This window comes from Diceros bicornis, chromosome 2 (assembly GCF_020826845.1).
Source record: "Diceros bicornis minor isolate mBicDic1 chromosome 2, mDicBic1.mat.cur, whole genome shotgun sequence".
NCBI classification, from domain to species: domain Eukaryota; kingdom Metazoa; phylum Chordata; class Mammalia; order Perissodactyla; family Rhinocerotidae; genus Diceros; species Diceros bicornis.
The window spans coordinates 36,572,456-36,592,551 of record NC_080741.1 but is presented as its reverse complement, the minus strand read 5'-3'; the positions used below and the strand labels follow the sequence as shown (position 1 = coordinate 36,592,551).

At 37.7% G+C, this 20,096-nt stretch overlaps 1 protein-coding gene across 3 annotated transcripts in view; it reads right to left on the bottom strand.

Moving 5' to 3' along the window:
- CNOT10 (CCR4-NOT transcription complex subunit 10) overlaps nucleotides 1-20,096 on the bottom strand; it is a 77,981-nt gene that overhangs the window by 40,184 nt on the left and 17,701 nt on the right. For all 3 annotated transcript variants that reach the window (XM_058554481.1, XM_058554491.1, XM_058554500.1), the window contains exons 2-8: nucleotides 16,136-16,230; nucleotides 14,541-14,702; nucleotides 10,868-11,018; nucleotides 7,709-7,851; nucleotides 4,418-4,504; nucleotides 3,777-3,860; nucleotides 894-1,011 (exon numbers count right to left, since the gene is read on the bottom strand). In XM_058554481.1, coding sequence (XP_058410464.1) covers nucleotides 894-1,011; nucleotides 3,777-3,860; nucleotides 4,418-4,504; nucleotides 7,709-7,851; nucleotides 10,868-11,018; nucleotides 14,541-14,702; nucleotides 16,136-16,230 — 840 coding nt within the window. The remainder of the gene's footprint in view (nucleotides 1-893; nucleotides 1,012-3,776; nucleotides 3,861-4,417; nucleotides 4,505-7,708; nucleotides 7,852-10,867; nucleotides 11,019-14,540; nucleotides 14,703-16,135; nucleotides 16,231-20,096) is intronic.

Here is a 20,096-nt window from a genome sequence, read left to right as displayed (position 1 = left end):
AGGAGGATTGGCAATAGATGTTAGCTCAGAGCTGGTCTTCCTCAGCAAAAAGAGGAGGATTAGCATGGATGTTAGCTCAGGGCTGATCTTCCTCACAAAAAAACAAAAAAATTAACAATAGAAATACCATATGATCCAGCTATCCCTCTACTGGATATATATCTAAAGAACATGAAATCAACAATACAAAGAGATGTACGCTCTCCTATGTTCACTGCAGCATTATTCACAATAGCCAAGATGTAGAAGCAACCCAGGTGCCAATCAACTGATGACTGAATAAAGAAGGTGTGGTATACATACAATAGAATACTACTCAGCCATAAAAAAAGACAAAATCCTCCCATTTGCAACAACATGGATGGACCTTGAGGGTATTATGTTAAGTGAAATAAGCCATACAGAGAAAGACAAACACCACATGCTTTCACTCATATGTGGAAATAAACACATGGCTAAGGAGAAGAGATTAATGATTACCAGATGGGAAAGGGGTGGGAGGTGAGCAAAAGGGGTAAAAGGGCACAAAGGTATGCGGACGGATAAAAACTAGACTATTGGTGGTGCACATGATGTAGTCTATACAGAAAGTGACATATAATAATGTACACCTGAAATTACACAATGTTATAAACCAATATGACTTCAATAAAATAATTTTTGAAAAAAGAAAGAAAGACTAAGAGAGGTGAAAGAGAAGTAAAAGAAGTGAGCCGCCTTCTAAAATGGAAACAAGTAATAAAACTCCAGGAATTTTCTGCAGCAGAAATAACAAAACATTTTCACTAAAAACTAGCAAAAATCACTCTGAAGAGCAGTCTAGGGAAAAAAACAAGCAATAAGGGGTATAAGAGCCAGGAAGAAAATACTGAAATTTCACAATTTTCTTTTACCTGTTTTCATGAATCCTGGATGCTCAGCAATGTTTGAACTATTTAATAGCTTCACAGCTTTTCGATAATTGCCTCTTAAATACTCAAAATTGCTTTTAAGAAACAGAGATGGTGCAGACTGCAAAGAAAATATAAGTTACTATAATTTGTTTTGAGATGTCTAAAGCAAGATCATAATCATACTGTTGCACTGACGTGTTCAAGAGCATAAATGAATCACTTAAGTCACGGTGACAAAAAACTATAGTCTAGAATTTTTCATTGCTCTCACAATCCAAAAAAAATGAAACTTGTCATAGAACATCCTGTAAATTGACTTACTAAGGGTCTACCTAAAAAAGTACACACAACATATATGTAGAAGAAAACAGTCAGCAGAGTTATCAACTGACTGCCTTTATCAACTACACTACTAACTGGAAACCATATTAGCAGCACAAACCAGGCCCTTCATTTTAACGGTTATTAGAAAGACTGGTGATCTCCAGTCTTTTTAGGATACAAATGCACCTTCATTAGAACCCAAAAAGGTTCTAATGCTTTTCCAAGTAGGAAAAAATAATCCAAATAATCAAATGCTTTTCCAAGTAGGGAAAAAAAAGTGTCATTCTACAAATGGAAAAATTTCCTAACAGAATGCCTTATTTTCGAGTGCCGATGTTGTTACAAAGATCACGTTTTAGATTACAGAACATGCCTCGCTTCTAAGAATCTTCGTGGTGGAGGGTCACCTATACAGCACCTACTTAGAATGCAAAAGCATGCAGAGCTCTGGAGGCTGAACATCCACCCAGGAGGATGTCTGGAATCCTTGTCTCGTTATTTACTCACTTCAGCTTAGCTACAGGCTTTCCTTTTAAACCCTCATTCATGCTTTGCTCTGCCTCCTGGTCACTAAGGAAACAAGAGCTTTCAAGGCTTATTCCAGGCAGCACTTCCTCCTGAAGTTTTTCCTGATTTAGGTATGACCATTACACTGCATTACAATTATTTATTTTTCTGTTTGCCTTTCCCCTACAACTATGGCATCCTTTAAGGCAGGGATCATGTCTTTTACCTCAAAAAAAGTTTGATCATGGCTAGCTGGCTAGTTAGGCCTTTCCCTCTTAGCCTCAAGTCTACCCTTTCAGGTTTAGGCTATAATTGTTCTCCTCAAAAATCACTTGAGGGGCTGGCTCGTGGCGTAGTGGTTAAGTTTGCATGCTCCGCTCCGCTCCAGTGGCCCAGGGTTCATGGGTTTGGATCCCGGGCGTGGAACTACACACTGCTCATCAAGCCATGCTGTGGTGGCGTCCCAAATACAAAAAATAGAAAAAGATTGGCACAGATGTTAGCTCAGAGACAATCTTCCTCAAACAAAAAAAAAGAGGAATATTGGTAACAGATGTTAGCTCAGGGCTAATCTTCCTCACCAAAATCAAACAAAAAAATCACTTGAGTACTGACCCAGTGGCTAACCTGGATCCTGTCTGAGATTTCTAGGTCCAATTTTCCTGAACAATTCCTACTACAAACCATATCTCCTTATGATTTCATACTTGTAATTAATAGTTTTCCTTAAAAAAAAAATAGTTTTCCTAAAAGCATCGAGAATGTTCACAATTCTGTCTCTTCCCTCTATGGTTTTAAAAATTATTTATCAGTGGAGGGAGTGGAAGAGAAGAGTAACTATATCTCAAATACCCTAGCACTAGTCAAACTGAAGGTACGTACTGTCAAGCCAAAGATCATTTAGAAGGGGCAGATTTGGGCTACAATTGGACTCAATCTTTTTTTTTTTTTGGTGACGAGGAAGATTGGCCCTGACCTAACATCTGTGCCAATTTGCCTCTTTTTTGCTGAGGAAGATTGGCTCTGAGCTAACATCTGTGCCCATCTTCCTCTATTTTGTATGTGGGACAGCGCCACAGCACAGCTTGACGAGCGGTGTGTCGGTCCACGCCGGGGATTCAAACCTGTGAACCCCAGGCCACTGAAGTGGAGCACGTGAACTTAACCCCTATGCCACTGGGCCGGCCCCTGGATTGTTAAATCTTTTTTTTTTTTTTTTTTTGTGAGGAAGATCTGCCCTGAGCTAACATCTGCCAATCCTCCTCTTTTTGCTGAGGAAGACTGGCCCTGGGCTAACATCCACGCCCATCTTCCTTCACTTTATATGGAAAGCCGCCACAGCATGGCTTGACAAGCAGTGCGTTGGCGCACGCCTGGGATCCGAACCGGCAAACCCCGGGCCGCCGCAGCGGAGCGTGCGCACTTACCTGCTTGTGCCACGGGGCTGGCCCCTGGACTGTTAATCTTTTTTTATAAACTTTTTTTTTCCCCCAAAGCCCCAGAAGATAGTTGTATGTCATAGTTGCACAGCCTTCTAGTTGCTGTATGTGGGACGTGGCCTCAGCATGGCCGGAGTAGCGGTGCATCAGTGTGCGCCCGGGATCCGAACCCGGGCCGCCAGCAGTGGAGCGCGCACACTTGCCTAAGCCACGGGGCCGGTCCTGGACTGTTAATCTTTAATAAACGTTTTGAGTATAATCTAAAAAACTCTTAAAGTGTCTAATAACAGTAAATGTTTAAATGAATTGTGATAATCACTCACAGAATACTAGACAACTATTTAAAATGTTGGTTTTGAATGCAACATACCAAGGAGAAATGCTTGTTATAATTTTAAGTGAGAAAAGTACTATATTAATATTAAATTGTAGAGACCATATGATCACTACTTCAGAACTCAATATCAAGGTTTGTATCTGGTAGTATATATACACTGTAACAGACTAAGATAAATCATTTAAAACTGACAAATACCTATTGTCCAAATAAAAAAGTTTTAGGACATAAAAGCCACAAATTGAAAAAAAAGAGAAATGTCAGGAAGAAACTTACACTTCCAGCTGTGTTCATGACTGATTTGATTTCCCTTTTGCATGCTTTCAGGGACTTCATTTGGATATAAGCTCTTACTTTATACTGTCAAAGGAAAAATGTCAGTATGTGTGAGAACTATCGTGGATTTACACATACTAAAGTAGTTTTACTTTCTAGTTAAGGAAATTAAACCCAATCTGTTTACAACATAGTTATACCAATTACTTGAAAAAGCAAGTTTAAAATTATCTTAAATAATGTATTTTTACTATACTCTTGGAATATACTCTAAAAAACTAAAAACACACTAGAATAAAACTTATACTTAAGTTCCAAGTAAAAGTCCTATCAATTCTTATCTGTACATGGCTAAGTAACGATGAACTTTAAAATTCTACAAACTGATTTTATCATCCAATACATTCCCAGGCCATTTCTCTCAATCTTCTATAGAGTGATTAAAAGAAATGATACTACATTACCATCTTAAGCACCATATATTTAGAAGGATAAATGTGCTTCCAAACTATAAAACTTCAAAGCCAAATAAACATACATGCCTTGAACTGTTTACTACTTTCAATGATCTATCACATTCTTCATTATTCATAACTACAATCAAACACATGTGACGTATAACCTCTCAAAATTTACGCTACCTGATGTATCTTTGATTTTGCAGCTTCTATTAGAGCTCCACTTTCAGCTTTATGATTAGATCCGTCTTTGTTGGTGTTATTACCAGTCTGTAGGGTGATGAAACAAAGTTAACCCAAATTAAATTTTTTTCCATAATTTAAATCAGTGATTTCCGAGTGAGCTAACCTGAATCACCTAGAGAGCATTTTCAAAATTCAGAATCCCAGGTCCCACTCCCAGAGATTCAGGTTTAGTAGTCTGTACTGGGTGACAGGAAGCTCTACTTATGAGACCCTCACAGTTCAGCATAATGATAGGCCAGGTTTAAAAAGCATGGATATTACTTTGGCAAAACTCAAATGATCTTTCTAAAACCCAGAACAGATCAAGTCATTCTCTCCTTAATAAGTTTCTCTGGCATCAACACTGCCAACATCATACTTTAAATTCCTAGTCAAGTATTCAAAATCCTTCACAATATGACCCATATTTGAGTGGCCAATCTCATCTCCTGCTGATCCCCATTACATTTCTCGGGTACTACTCCTTTCAGATCGCCAGAAAGTCCTCCATCACGCCACTCTCAAACCTTTTGTGCTGTTTTCTCTGCCAGGATGGTTATCCTGCTCCATCCTTCCTCTTCTGACTTGTCAAACTATTATATCTTTCAAGGCCCAAATCAAACAGCCGAATTTCTCTGAAACATTCCCTAACCTCCTTCCTTCCAGTCCATTAACAGATGTTGCTCAATCTTTCTCCTCCCAGACTTGAGTTCCTTAAAAAGCAAGAACTGCAATGTTTTCATTTTTTGTCACCTTAGGACCTAGCAGACCACAAAAGCATCAGTTTAACTGAGTTATATTTCAACTATTACAAGTACTGAATATAAAAATGAAATATTTTACTGCACAGTGTTTAGAAATAATGCTAAGATTACTTAACTGAACTCTTATATATACATACTTGTTAAATTGAAAAAAGTAACACTAGCTGTTTATTTTTTTTAATTTTTATTTTTGTGAGGAAGATTGGCCCTGAGCTAACATCCATGCCAATCTTCCTCTTTTTGCTGAGGCAGACTGGCCCTGGGCTAACATCCATGCCCATCTTCCTCCACTTTATATGGGACTCCGCCACAGCATGGCCTGACAAGCGGTGCATCAGTGTGCACTCAGGATCTGAACCCAGGCTGCCAGCAGTGGAGCGAGCGCACTTAACTGCTACGCCACGGGGCCGGCCCTAGCTGTTTATTTTTAACCTCCAGAATTTATACGGGTAGAAAGAAAGGTACTGATAATCTGTTTTCTGCAAATACCCCTTTTTTAACAAAAGGGCAGAAACAGGAAGAAAGAACCATCCCTTGACAACCAGAGCACAAGCAAAATGAAAAACATGAAAAACATGATAACTAAGATATATTCTTTTTTTTTTTTTTTTGGTGAGGAAGATTGGCCCTGAGCTAACATCCATTGCCAATCTTCTTATTTCTGCTTTGAGGAAGATTGCCCCTGAGCTAACATCTGTGCCAATCTTCCTCTACTTTGTGTATGGGATGCCGCCACAGCATGGCTTGATGAGTACTGTGTAGGTCCACGCCTGGGATCCAACCCTGTGAACCCTGGGCTGCTGAAGCAGAGTGTGCAAACAACCACTACGGCACCCGGCCAGCCCCTAAGATGTATTCTTTTTGTGTGTGTGTGAGGAAAGTTAGCCCTGAGCTAACATCTGTTGCCAATCCTCCTCTTTCTTTGCTGAGGAAGACTGGCCCTGAGCTAACATCTGTGCCCATCTTCCTCTATTTTATGTGGGACGCCTGCCACAGCACAGCTTGATAAGTGATGCGTAGATCCGCGCCCAGGATTCAAACCTGCGAACCCTGGGCCGCAAAAGCAGAGCGTATGACCTCAACCACTACGTCATCAAGCCAGCTCCCCTAAGATGTACTCTTAATGTGCGCCACCTCTCTTATTAGAACATGGTGAGGTTTAATCATCATAAATGTGTGCTGTTTTTGAAGAATTTCTAATTTTTACATTCTGTAAAACCAATATCTCACACGTGAAAAGATGCTAACATACATCCTTAGCCATTAGGGAACTCAAAACCATTATGAGATACCACTTCACACCCATTAGGATGGTTACAATTTAAAAAGACAGATACAGATAATAACAAGGGTTGGGAAGAATGTGGAGAAACTGGAACCCTTATAAGTTGCTGGCAGGAATGTAAAATAGTGTAGCTACTCTGGAAAACAGTCTGGTAGTTCCTCCTAAGGTTAAACATAGAGTTACCATATGATGCAGCAACTCCACTCTTAAATGTATACCCAGGAGAATTGAAAAGATATGCCCCACAAAAACGTGTACATAAATGTTCATAGAAGCATTATTTATAATAGCAAAAGTGGAAAACAACCCAAATGTCTATCAACTGATAAATGAATAAGAAAATGTGGCACATCCATAAAATGGAATATTATTTGGCCATAAAAAGGAATGAAATACATGAAAAAGGAATGTACATGCTACAACATGGTAAACTTTGAAAATATTATGCTAAGTGAAGAGGCCAATCACAAAGGCCACATATGGTATGATTCCATTTTTACGAAATGTCCACAATAGGCAAATCCACAAAGACAGAAAGCAGATTAGTGGCTGCCAGGGGCTGAGGGAAGGGGGGAAAAGGGAATGACTGCTAATGTGTATAGGGTTTCTTTTTAGGGTGATAAAAATGTTCTGGAATTTAGATAGTGGTGATGGTTGTACAACTCCATGAGTATACTAAAACCCACTGAATTGTACACTTTAAAATGGTAAATTTTGTGTATGTGAATTATATTTCCTTTTTTTACGTCATTAATCAAAATTTTAATACATCTGTCTCTCCCTAGCCTGTGGGCCACCTGAGGGTAGACATAATTCTTTTGATTTTTATTCATTTATTAAAAAATTTTTTTAATTGAAGTATAATTGACATATATTAGTTTCATATGTATAACATAATGATTCAATATTTGTATATATTACAAAATGAATAAGTCTAGTTAACATCTGTCACCAAGCACAATTACAAAAATTTTTTTTTCTTATGATGAGGACTTTGAAGATCTACTCTTAGTAACTTTCGAATATGCAACACAGTATTATTAACTGTAGTTCTCTCAGCAACTTTCAAATATACAATATAGTATTAACTATAGTCTCCATGCTGTATAGTGAATTATATTTCAAAAAAGCTGTTAAAATATTTAATAACCACAAATACTAATACTTTAAATTTTAGTCTGATCACCTCAGAACACTCACCTCATTCTTTCCATTTTTGTTATTGTTACCCTGTGAAATCATTTTTTCTAGGACAGCAAGAAGATGCAAAGCTTTCTCGGCTTGGTAGGTTAATATATATAGGTCTACAAGCAAAAAACACACTGCTTGGGCAAATTTTTCTTCTGGGGAAACAAAAACAGGAAAAGAAAAGTCACAACCCAAAGTGAAGCAAACATCTCAGACCATTTCCCACCAAAAAGCGCATAAGAGCAAAGCCTAAGTCTTTACTCAAATGAATTTTCATCGCCTAGAGCCATGAACAGAAGCAACCTGCAAGGCCAATAGTACCATTCTATTAGGCATCTCAAGGCCCCTCATTTCAGGGATTCTAGTGACTGAACCTCTTTTGGCAAAATATCTACCAAACACCAGCACATGAAATGAGGAGTATTACTGCAGGTGGAAGGAAACCTCAGTTCCAATACTTGCTTGGCTACTTACTAGATGTGTGGCCCCTGCACATCACTAAACTAATTTTTAGACCTCAGCTGGCTGATCTGTAAAATGGGGAGAATTCTTTACCTGCCAAAGGCAGAGGGGTGGACCAGGTGATCTCTTAAGGTTCCTTCTAACTCTAAAAAGGTCTTTGACTCTAGGAAATAGACTTCCTTTCTAGGCACAGAGATGGGAAAAAGAAACAATTTGATTACAAAGACAAAAGAAGCAAGGTATGGATTGGAGTATATGAGAAAATTGAAACAGCCAAGAAGAAAATATAAAGACAAAGCCTTTGAAGGAAGAAGAGCCCAAGGAAGAGAGGAAGGGTAACCTGGTATAACACTATCTTCCTTTCCTTTCAAAAGAGAAAGTGAAAAGAAAAATAAGGTCTAAAACAAGACTGCTATAATCAAGAACAAAAAATTTCAAAAGTCCTTATGAGCCTCCTCACAAGTCTTCCTGTGTCCATTCTTGCTCTTACACAGCGGCCAGAGTAGAATCCATTTAAAACTAAAATCAGTGCAGTTGATGTCAAAAAGGTCCCAGATCCCCCAGGGCTTCTCACCGACACACCACACTTAACATTGTAAGTCCTTACCTCGGCGACAAGGCTTTACCTGTTCTGCCCCTTGCTACTTCTGACTTCATTTCCTACAGTTCTCCCCACCCAGCTCCAGTCACACTGGCCTTCCTGCTGTTCCTGTCACTCACCAAACTCAAGCTCACCTCAAGTCCTCAGCATGTACCATGACCTCAGGCTGAAATGCCTCCCCCCAAAGAGTTCCACGGCTCACCTCTTCTCTTGTTTTTTTTCTCTCCAAAGCCCCAGTACATAGTTGTATATCATAGTTGTAGGTCCTTCTAGTTCTTTTATGTGGGACGCCACCTCAGCATGGCTTGATGAGCGCTGAGTAGGTCCGCGCCCAGGATCTGAACCCACAAACCTTGGGCTGCTGAAGCAGAGTGCGCGAACTTAACCAATACACCACTGGGCCAATCCCTCACCTCTTTTCATTCGGGTCTCTTTTCAAATACTGTCTTATCCCAGGCCTTCCTTGATTACTTTACCTAAAAGTAACATCCCCAGCCAATCTCTAGCCTCTTATCCAATTTTAGCTTTTCTTTACAGCATTTAACTACCCCACAATATATATTGTGTCGCTTTCTCATTAGAATATAAGCTTAATGAAGGTAAAGACTCTCTATTTCATTCACTGCGTTGTCTTCAGATCCCAGAACAGTGTCTGGTCCAAAGTATATGCTCAATAAATTTATGTTGTATAAAGAACAAAGTTGTAAAGCTAAAAAGAAAAAACAATAATAATTTTCAAAGAAGAAAAATGGATTTGAATACTGACTATATTCCTCTCAGCCACAGTACAGATTAACAGGATTTCATGAACTGCTCCAGAAATTCTAAAAAACAGCTTTATAGAAACATGTATCTATGCCATCCTAGAAATCTAATTCTGATTTCTAGCTTTACAGAAGAAAGAAACTGGTCACTAGTTACACAATTCCTCACCACTGATGTCTCTCCTGCCCATTCTGTCCTGCCACCATGCCCTCAGGATTGAGGGAAAGAGAAGCATCTTGAAAATGCTGCTCTGGAGCCACAGTAAACAGCTGTTCAACCAGTTGTCAGCAATAACTCTGTAACTCTTCCCAGAGCACCACAGAGGAGCCCCCACACTCCACACCTGTCCTGTGGTGACAACATCAGCAATCAAGTGTTTCTAAATCAGGAATTTGCATTAGTGTTTTAAATTTAAAAGAAAGTAATAGTAGAGAAAAAATACAAAATGTGAATCACGATTGTAATCTGACTGCTTATGGGCTGGAAACCAACGGCCCTAACAACCTGTTCTGGGTCCAGCTTTGCTGCTCTCTTTGTTCCTGCCTTTTTTCTTTGCCCTTACCTTTCTTACTACTCTTACTTGAGGCTAGTTAATTGCAGGCTAGTTAAGATACCAAAAAAGCTAACATAGTTCTGTACTAGCTACCCTATGATGACCCACAAAAATTTCAGTTAGGCAATAGACAAAATAAAATACTATGCTGCCCCCTAACATTTCAAAACATTGCTTCCTTAATACACTACTCACGTTAAGAAAGGACCAGGTACACTAAAGTGGTGTTTAAACAGCAAGAAAAAATAAAAAATCAATAACTCTTTCCAATTAGAAACAGCATTTCTAACAGTTACCTTCAAAAACTGGGTGAGGGGAGATGCTAAAAAAAAAACCCTGGAGGGCCGGCCTGGTGGTGTAGTGATTAAGTGCGCACACTCCGCTTCGGCGGCCCGCGGTTCACAGGTTCAGATCCCAGGCACGAACCAATGCACCACTTGTCAAGCCATGCTGTGGCAGGCGTCCCATATAAAGTAGAGGAAGATGTGCACGGATGTTAGCCCAGGGCCAGTCTTCCTCAGCAAAAATAGGAGGACTGGCATCAGATGTTAGCTCAGGGCTAATCTTCCTCACAACAAAAAAAACCGAAAAACAACAAAAAACCCTGGATTCATCTAAAAGTGATATAATTTTTATCTTTTCTAACCATTAAGAAAACCTGACATAGCTCTTTTTTCTTTCTTTAAATACTGACATGTAATTCTCTGATTTTGGTTATCTACATAAATGTACCAGAGACCTCTGCAAGTATGAGAAGATACGGAAATTTCTGACTTGACAGATAACATACCAAAAGGTTCTATGAACTGATAAAGTTTTTCACCAACTGATATCGCTTCTGTATACTGCCGCAGATGATAAAGAATGACTGCTTGATTGTAATACAACATGCTGTTTTCAACATCATCTAATCCATCCATTTCTTCAACAGCCGAGTGGACCTATAAAACAATCAACAGGGATTATGCTCTAACAACAGTAAGAAAAGAAAGAGCAAGTGAAAGAATCTATATGAATAAATACGGACACAGGCCAATATTTCTTACTCTGAATTTTTCCACATTTTCAACAAGACCTCTACATTTTAATTGCTCTCACATACTAAAAATTATTTCTTTCATAACAAAATTTTTTTAAGTAAAACATTTTGATGGAACTTCCTAGCACAAGAGAAGGAAGTTCTCTTCCTTGCCACTGTGAAGCTATCTTCAATGTTTTAACTGCTAACGTGGCTTCTAAGTTGGAGTCCCACTTTCTAGCCTCATGAGGAGTGGGCAAAACTCAAAATGATCCTTCCTACGAGAATGTTATGCAGTATGTAAACATAAGCTTGATTCCATTTTGTAAAAACTAAAGTAAAATTTAAACATTAACAAATAGCTAACTACTTAACTATGTGCCAGGCCTGCTACATTAAACCTTTTACGTAGAACATCTCATTTAATCCTCACCACACCTCAAGGACATAGATAACATTATCATTTCCATTTTATAAATAAGGAAACAAGTACAAAAAGCTTAATTATCTTGCCCAAGGCCATATGGCTAAGAATTATACTTCCTGATTTTCCTATTATGTTCATAATAAAAAAAAATTTTTTTTGGTCCAATAATAAAAAAAGAATAAATTTTTTAAACTAATGAACAACAAAAATACACTTTGTCATACATGGTGGTGAAAACAGGCTTTTAATGGCTTTACTAAAACCCTAACATCCACATCTGATACCAAAATAAAAAAAATCAGAACACTTCGTATTTTAAAGTTAATGATTATCTGTATACCCCTTCTGTAAGCTGTAGCAATAGGCTTTTAAATTTTAATCAAGTTTCACAACCATTCTACAATTCCATGTAACACAAGAAACTGGAATTCTACCTGTATTAAAACTTTCTTTGCCATTACCAAGATTGCAATAAATTATTGAGCAATGTTAAGTAATTAATTCTAAGAGTGACATTTCCCTAAATTAAGCAGTGGAACTTTGATATACATGGACTTAACACTCGTTTGGCTAATGGCAAGGAAACAGGAGGTTCACGACACATAGTGATTTGTAATCAGACTTCTAGAAACGTCAGTCACCTTTGCAGTGAGCTTGACAAGGGGGTTGAAATGTTAACAAGTGGTCCTAGCTGACCAACAGCACGTGCAGCTCAATGAGTCCGGGAGATCTCTATAATCTTCACTTATCAAGCCACTATGTTCAAGTGATTAAAAATAGTCTCTTTAAATAGAGAAAACAATTTCCAAAGAAAGACAACACTTCTTGATAGTTATGTAATGGAGAGAGAATGAGCTAAGAAGGGGTTCATTCTTAGCCAGAAAGGGGGTTTTGGATAAATTAAGGAGTTTTGGATTCAGCAATAGTTGAACTTATGACACCAATACTTGGCCACATTTTTTGATTCACCAAAATAATCTAGTAATTGCTCCAGCCAGAACAAAAAACTACTCATTAAATGAGATAAAACGTTAATGAAAGCAGAATAGGTTCAAAAGGTGTGTCACTGTGCCCAGGACATGTGACTGAACAGAAGCATGATTTAGAGAAAGCCAGGAGACACAAGCACAAACAATTCTAGGAAACTCAAAGAGCTGGAAGGCACCAGGGGGGTTACTGAATCAACTTTATTAAGAATAAAGGTTGGTGAAAGGATTTCAAAAAGCAGTTTTCTTGACTTAACAGGAAGTTTGCAAGAGCCTTTCACTCTAAAAAAAAAAGTTTAAGAATGAACTTGTGCTCAAAGACCAAATAAACATTCCCTGGAAGAAACTGTCTATGGGGTCATAGGGCACGTGTACTAGGTATCAGCAAACATCATCTTTCCTTTGATTCTGGAGCTCCAGATAAAGTCATGGCTAATAATACTAGAGTGACGATGAAATGGGATGACACATAAACTTACAAAGACTGAGGTAGTTTTGAGAACAGGCTCAAGAGTTAGAAGGTCTGGTTGGAATCCTGTCCCGCCCCCCACCCCCTTCCTAGCTGTATACATTAACATTATTAAGCTCCCCAAACCTCAGTTGTAAAACTGAAATAACAAGTTCAAGGGTTGAACGTGAGGATTATATGACAAGGCATAAAAAGCACTTAATACGGAATTTGGAATCAAGTAAGCATTTAATAAATGTTGGCTACTATTCTCACTTTTTTGAAGAATTTTAACACGATTGTAAAATTACTTTACTCCTATAAGGAATTATGAAGAGCCTGAAGAGGTTACTTATTTCTAACTATATCATGTTGAAGGTGATACTATATAGTATCTTTACTCCCATAAAGAATTATGAGGTCCGGCCCTGTGGTGTAGTGGTGCCCTGCGGTATAGTGGTTAAGTTTATGGGCTCTGCTTCGGCAGCCCAGGGTTCTCAGGTTCAAATCCCAGACATGGACTGATGCACCACTCAAGTCACGCTGTGGCAGGGTCCCACATACGAAAATGAAGGAAGGTGGCACAGATGTTAGCTCAAGGCCAATCTTCCTCAGCAAAAAGAGGAGGACTGGCAACAGATGTTAGCTCAGGGCCAGTCTTCCTCACACACACAAAAAAATTATGAAGTGCCTGAAGGGGTCACTTATTTCTAACTATGTCACACTTTAGGGTGATACTCTACGGTATAGTGGTATTCATGATTACAGGACAGGGGCCCAAAAATTTCTCAAGACCTTCCACAGCATGAAGCAGTAACTAAAAGCGCAGGCCCTAGAGTCCAAGAGAACTGGGTTCATGCAGCTCTTATCACTTAAAAGCTTTGTGTCTTTGGACAGTTTACATGAGCTATCTGTACCTCAGCTTTCCCATCTGTAAAATGAGAAAAATTACAGTAGCTACTTCATAGGGCTACCAGGAAGCCTAAGTGAGATGTATACTACAAGGAGAAGCAGGGCCTTGTTACACAGTAAGCACTAAATGTCTGCCAGCTGATCCCGTCATCATCATTATTAGCCCCCTTGAATATCAAAGGTCTAACCTTGTGATGCAAGAAATGTTGCTCTTATGACCAGACCAATGACTAAGGCAAGCCCCAAACCATGTATAAATCAGAATATCTTCTAAGTATTTATCTCCTGACCCAAAATGCTAAAATAATTTGATGTTATTAAAAATCAGATCTTTGCAGTTATAAATAAGATATATCTCAGCTGCTAAACTTCTTCATATATTTCTACTTTAATTTCTTCTCAAAACTCCAAAGCTCATTCAAATTTGGTATATTAAGCTATTCTGTTCAAGTTAAATACCCAAGAGAAAATTAAATCACACAACATACTTTTCATGTCCTAGAATAATTTTATACAAATAAAATTAATACCAACAAATGTTTCAGATATATTAGAAATTATGCTATATCAGACAAGAAGTCACATTAATTTTCCTTAACCATTTTTATTTCACAATTTAGACAATAACATAATATCACAATATTTTTGTAGTTAAATTTGTTTATGTATCACCTGATTCTTCAGCTGGTTAAGTGTTTGTCTCAAACTATCTGTTGTTGTTTGGTTACTTTTAAAAAACTCAGCCACTGCTGTATTCAAAATTATTTTATAGTCATCTTTGTTTATATCTTGTAGGCAGGCAAGGTGTTGTAGACAGGCATCATAATTTCCAGCCTAAAACCAAAAAAACACAAACAAAATTACATATCAGCTTTAAGAACTATACATTCATTTCCAAATATATTTCATTCATCTTTATTTGAAAAACTCTTTTAAAAGACAGATATAAACTCCCTTAAATATACTAATTAAAGTCATTAGATGAAGCAATATTCATGTCAATTAAGAAATTGTGATATGTCAATTACATCTCAATAAAACTGGAAAAAAACTAGATATTTATTTTCTAAGACTCAAACTCTAACACTGATACACGTATGTTATATCTGTAAGACATATATAGATACATGTATACTGGTATATAATATACCTATATATAATATAGACATAACAACATTATATATATATATATATATATAAATATATAAATATATATATATAGTGCAATATATATTGCTAGTAGGGTATAATAGATGAGGCTAGCCAAGAAAGGTAATACGATTAATTACTCCAAATTTTAATTTCTAGTACAGTAGTCCCCCCTTATCCACAGGGATTAATTTCAAGACCCCCAGTGGATGCCTGAAACCGCAGATAGTACCAAACCCTACAGATACTATGTTTTTTCCTATACATACATACCTGTGATAAAGTTTAATTTATAAATTAGGCATAGTAAGAGATTAACAACAATAAATTCTCTTTGGCATATCCAAACTGCCAGCATCATTACTATTGCACTTTGGGGCCATTATTAAGTACGATAAGGGGTTACTTGAACACAAGCACTGCGACACTGTGACAGTCAATCTGATAACCAAGACGACTACTAAGTAACTAACGGGTGGATAGTATATACAGGATGGATATGATGGACAAAGGGATGATTTACATCCTGGGTGGGACTATGCAAAATTGCATCACGCTACTCAGAACAACGCATAATTTGAAACTTATGAATTGTTTATTTCTGGAATTTTCCATTTAATATTTTTGGACCATGGTTGACTGCAGGTAACTGAAACTGTGGAAATCCAAATCATGGATAAGAGGAGACTACTGTAAATATACTTTGAATACCCAAGTATCAAGTTCTTCTGCTTACATGTACATAACCTGATAATCAAATGAGGTCTTCTTTCATATTGTCAAATTTCAGAAAAGTTCAAGTTTTGAGCCAGCCCTGATGGCCTAGTGGTTCAAGTTTGGCGTGCTCTGCTTCGGCAGCCTGGGTTTGGTTCCCGGGCGTGGAACCACACCACTTGTCTGTCAGTAGCCATGCTGTGGCAGTGGCTCACATAGAAGAACCAGAAGGACTTACAACTAGAATATTCAACTATGTACTGGGGCTTTGGGGTAAAAAAAACAGAGAGAGAGAGGACGATTGGCAACAGATGTCAGCTCAGGGCAAATTTTTCCCAGCAAAAAAAAAGATTCATACTTGACAGATCCTAAAAATGGAGCAGATTAAGAGAACCATTTCTTACCGTGAAAGCTTGGAAAGCATTGGTGGACAACTCCTTCTCTTGATCAGTGATCCCAGAGGACTGACCTGTCCCCTCATGTTTCTCTGCTCCCTGATCTGCAAACACAGAGGTTTTACAGTTTTTTAGAAACAAGAGCTGTGCAGTGAATGTGTCCCCAGTTTTCTTAATTATCTTCTTCCTAATGAAGCTGCCAAAGTTAGAGTTCTCTCAACTACAATGGCTAATTAGTGTTAAAAGTGAGTAAGAAGCCACTCCTCTGAGAACTTAAAGAAGAAATGTGTCCCTTGGCCGCGGTCAGGCACAATGAAAACCCACCATCACTTATGTAAGGATTACAGCTCTGTCCATCAGGTAATTCGGGCTGAGAAGGCTGTGCTCTCTTAAAAATATGAGATTGCCCTCCAGCAATACACCAAAAGTCCCACATATTCAAGAAACTATGCCAGGTCCTGGAGACACAAGATTATAAATACATGTACAATGCCTTCGAGAAGTTTATAATCCAGTTGGAACATACTAACACTTAACAATTAGAAAACTAAACTAATAAGAACTCAGTTAATTTCCAAGCAAAAAATGCTTTCATAGGCTTAGAAATCCAAAAGCCAAGATTAACACATTTGAAAAGCTTCCTTAACATGATTAAGTGTCCATATACATTCTAAGATTAATGATTCCTGCCCCACAATTTACTATTTTAAAAATTAGACTTTTTGTTTTTTTAGTGAAAACAGAATTCCAAAATAAATGTAAAAAAAATCTCAGCTGAACCAAGTCTAAAACCACTCAAGTACAACACTTTTAATTGCTCTGACAAATGCTTCAATACTTTCTCTTTCACTAAAGAAGAATCACCATCGATCCCAAAATGTGTAGGCACAACTGCAGTCAAATTATCTCATCTCTTCTTGTTCACAATGGATCTTTCTAGACTAAGCCCAGTCTATATTGTGACAGATGATTTTTGTGGGGGAGGGGCTCGCAGGAACCTTTCCTCCATTTTCTTTTTCTTGGGATTTGAAGTCTTGATATCAGATGAGTGACAGGAACCTAAATCATGAAATCACACTCTGGTACTTATTGAGTTCTCACAAACTTCAATCCTTTGTCTGTAAATTACATAGTAGTAGCCTTAAACATAATTAGAATGATTTAAAAACATAGTTCCCATTCTATACAAAGAAACAGACCTGAGCTTTTAACTTCTTTTAAAGGAAAGAAGAGCAACAAAGTAAGTTATAGAAGTTAATAAGAATAAATACTTCCAGGCAACCAAATCTACAGAGCTGTTAAACGCAGCATCTAATGCACCAAGGCACTGTAAAAACTGTTAAGTCCTTTAAATCTGTGTTTAAACAGGTTTCAAAATCTTTCAGCCCCTTTTACCTTTATTCAATGCCATAATAATAATAATAAAGACTTTGGGAATGGGAATGGCAGGGAGAGGGGAAGTGACGGTGTCTTGAGAAGGTATAGCTAGCTATAACGTTATGGATTATTTTAACTTTATTTAACCTCAAATTAACCACTACATTTCTTGCTTTTCCCTGAGGTACTGATCTCAAAATACAAGTTGTACTTAATAGTCTTTAGAAACTCTTTTCTTCTACGATTTACAAATATTTTTCCCACTTAGAAAATTTTCTTTTGATTTTAAAAAACCACCAATCTACTTTTCTATAAATTTTCTGGATCTTTTTATTCTCCAATCCCCTCCCCCAACTTGCAATTTTGAAAATTTTCATACCCACAGAAAAGCTGAAAGAATATACAATGAACACCCATATTGTCTTCACCTAGATTCACTTTTTTTTACATTAAGCTTTTTATTCTAAGATAATTGTAGATTCATCTGCAGTTGTAAGAAATACAGCGAGATCCCTCCTATCCGTTACCCAGTTTCCCCCAATGGTAACACCTTGTAAAACTGTAGTAAAATATCACAACCAGGATACCGACAACGATATGGTCAACAAACACATTTCCATCAACACAAAGATCCTTCCTCTTATACTTTTATAGCCACACCCACTCTTCCTTCCTGCCTCCCTACCTCCAGCAACCAGTAATTTCTTCTCCATTTCAATAATTCTGTCATTTCAAGAATGTTATATAAATGGAGATTCATAATTTTTTAACATTTTGCCACATTTGTTTTCTCTCTTGCTATTTATAGATACTTTTCGCTGAATCATTTGAAAGTAATATGGCACTAAACTCCTAAATACTTCAGCATGCCTCTCCTAAGATTAAGGACATTCTCCTACAGAACCAAAATAAAACAATCACTAAGAAAAGTAACAATAATTCAATAATATCATCTAACAAATAGTCTATTAATTTCCATTCAAATTTCCCTAATTATTCTAGGAAATGTTTTATAGCTTTGTTTTTCTTTCCCAATCCAGGAACCAATCAAGGCTCACACATTTCCCTTTGTTGTTAAGTAGCTTTAGTTTCTTTGACTCCAGAACACTTCCTCATTTTTTTGCTTATCAAGTCACTGATTTTTTTAAAAACTTACAGAGTCTAAGTTAATTACCTTGTAGAATGTATCACATTCTGGATTTATCTGATTGTTTCCTAAATTACATTCAGTTTAACATTTATGGCAAGAATATTATATAGATGATGTGAATATTAATTGTTTTTAATGTTAATATTTTAATTTTGTTTAAAAAATCTGCCTTTTGGGGCCAGCCCAGTGGTGTAGCAGTTAAGTGCCCACACTCTGCTTCAGCAGCCCGGGGTTCACAGGGTCGGATCCCGGGCACGCACCAACGCATCGCTTGTCAAGCCATGCTGTGGCAGCGTCCCATGTAAAGTAGAGGAAGATGGGCATGGATGTTAGACTGGTCTTCCTCAGCAAAAAAAAGAGGAGGACTGGCATCGGATATTAGCTCAGGGACAATCTTCCTCACAAAAATTAAAAAAAAAAAATCTGCCTTTTGTTTTAAAAAGGTACCTTTTATATTTCTATATCTCCCAAAGAATATTCTGTTTCTTGGTTTTATTCACCAACAAAAGCTCAAGGCATCACTAACAGAAACACCAATAAAAAGAAATACGACCAGTGCATAAATGAGATGCCATGGGTGGCAAACACAGGACTGTGAAGGTGATGTCACTGCTTATGACTTGGAATAAAGAAGAATTTCAAAGTCTCATGATATTTGAACTTCTTATTTATACAGGCAATTTTTTTCAGATAGAACCGTTGCCTCAGCCTGGAATTTAAAGACTTCCAAAGCTTGAACCCAGCTGCAAAATGGGGATAAGAAAATTCTTTTTAGAGTTATTGGGAGGCTTTAATAAGAATATGTGTAAAGTAATTGGCATCTATCTGGCAGAGTAAGCCCACAATATGTGGCACAGTAGTGCAGATTCTATTACTTTCAACATACAGCTGGGAGGCAGGTAGCACAGGGAGGTGGAGACAGTATTTGGACTTGAAATAAGAAGACTAAGGCTCTTGTGCCACTTGTGAAATTAAATGATACAGAAGTGGAACTGGGGCAAATGGCAGTTTCCCTATTTAATAAAATGAGGGTCTGTATTAGATGGCTTTTATGGTCCCTTCCAACCCAGAAATGCAGTAAGCCTAAACAAGCTTCTATAAAGAAACTGATATGTTTGTTTACAAAGCAACACTCAAATCCAACTAAGGTAGCAATGGAAGAAAAATCTCCATATGGGGAGAAATGATGGACCATCTTGTCCCCCACATTTACTACTCAATAATTCCTATACCTACCACCATCACCCAAGTTGCCCAGAAGACACTGTTCACTCTTTAACATTGGGCACACAGAGACACACAACACTTGCCCGGGAATTATTTTTTGTTTTTTTTCTGAGGAAGATTCGCCCTGAGCTAACATCTGTTGCCAATCTTCTCTTTTTTTGCTTGAGGAAGATCAGCCCTGAGCTAACATCTGGGCCAATCTTCCTCTATTTTGTA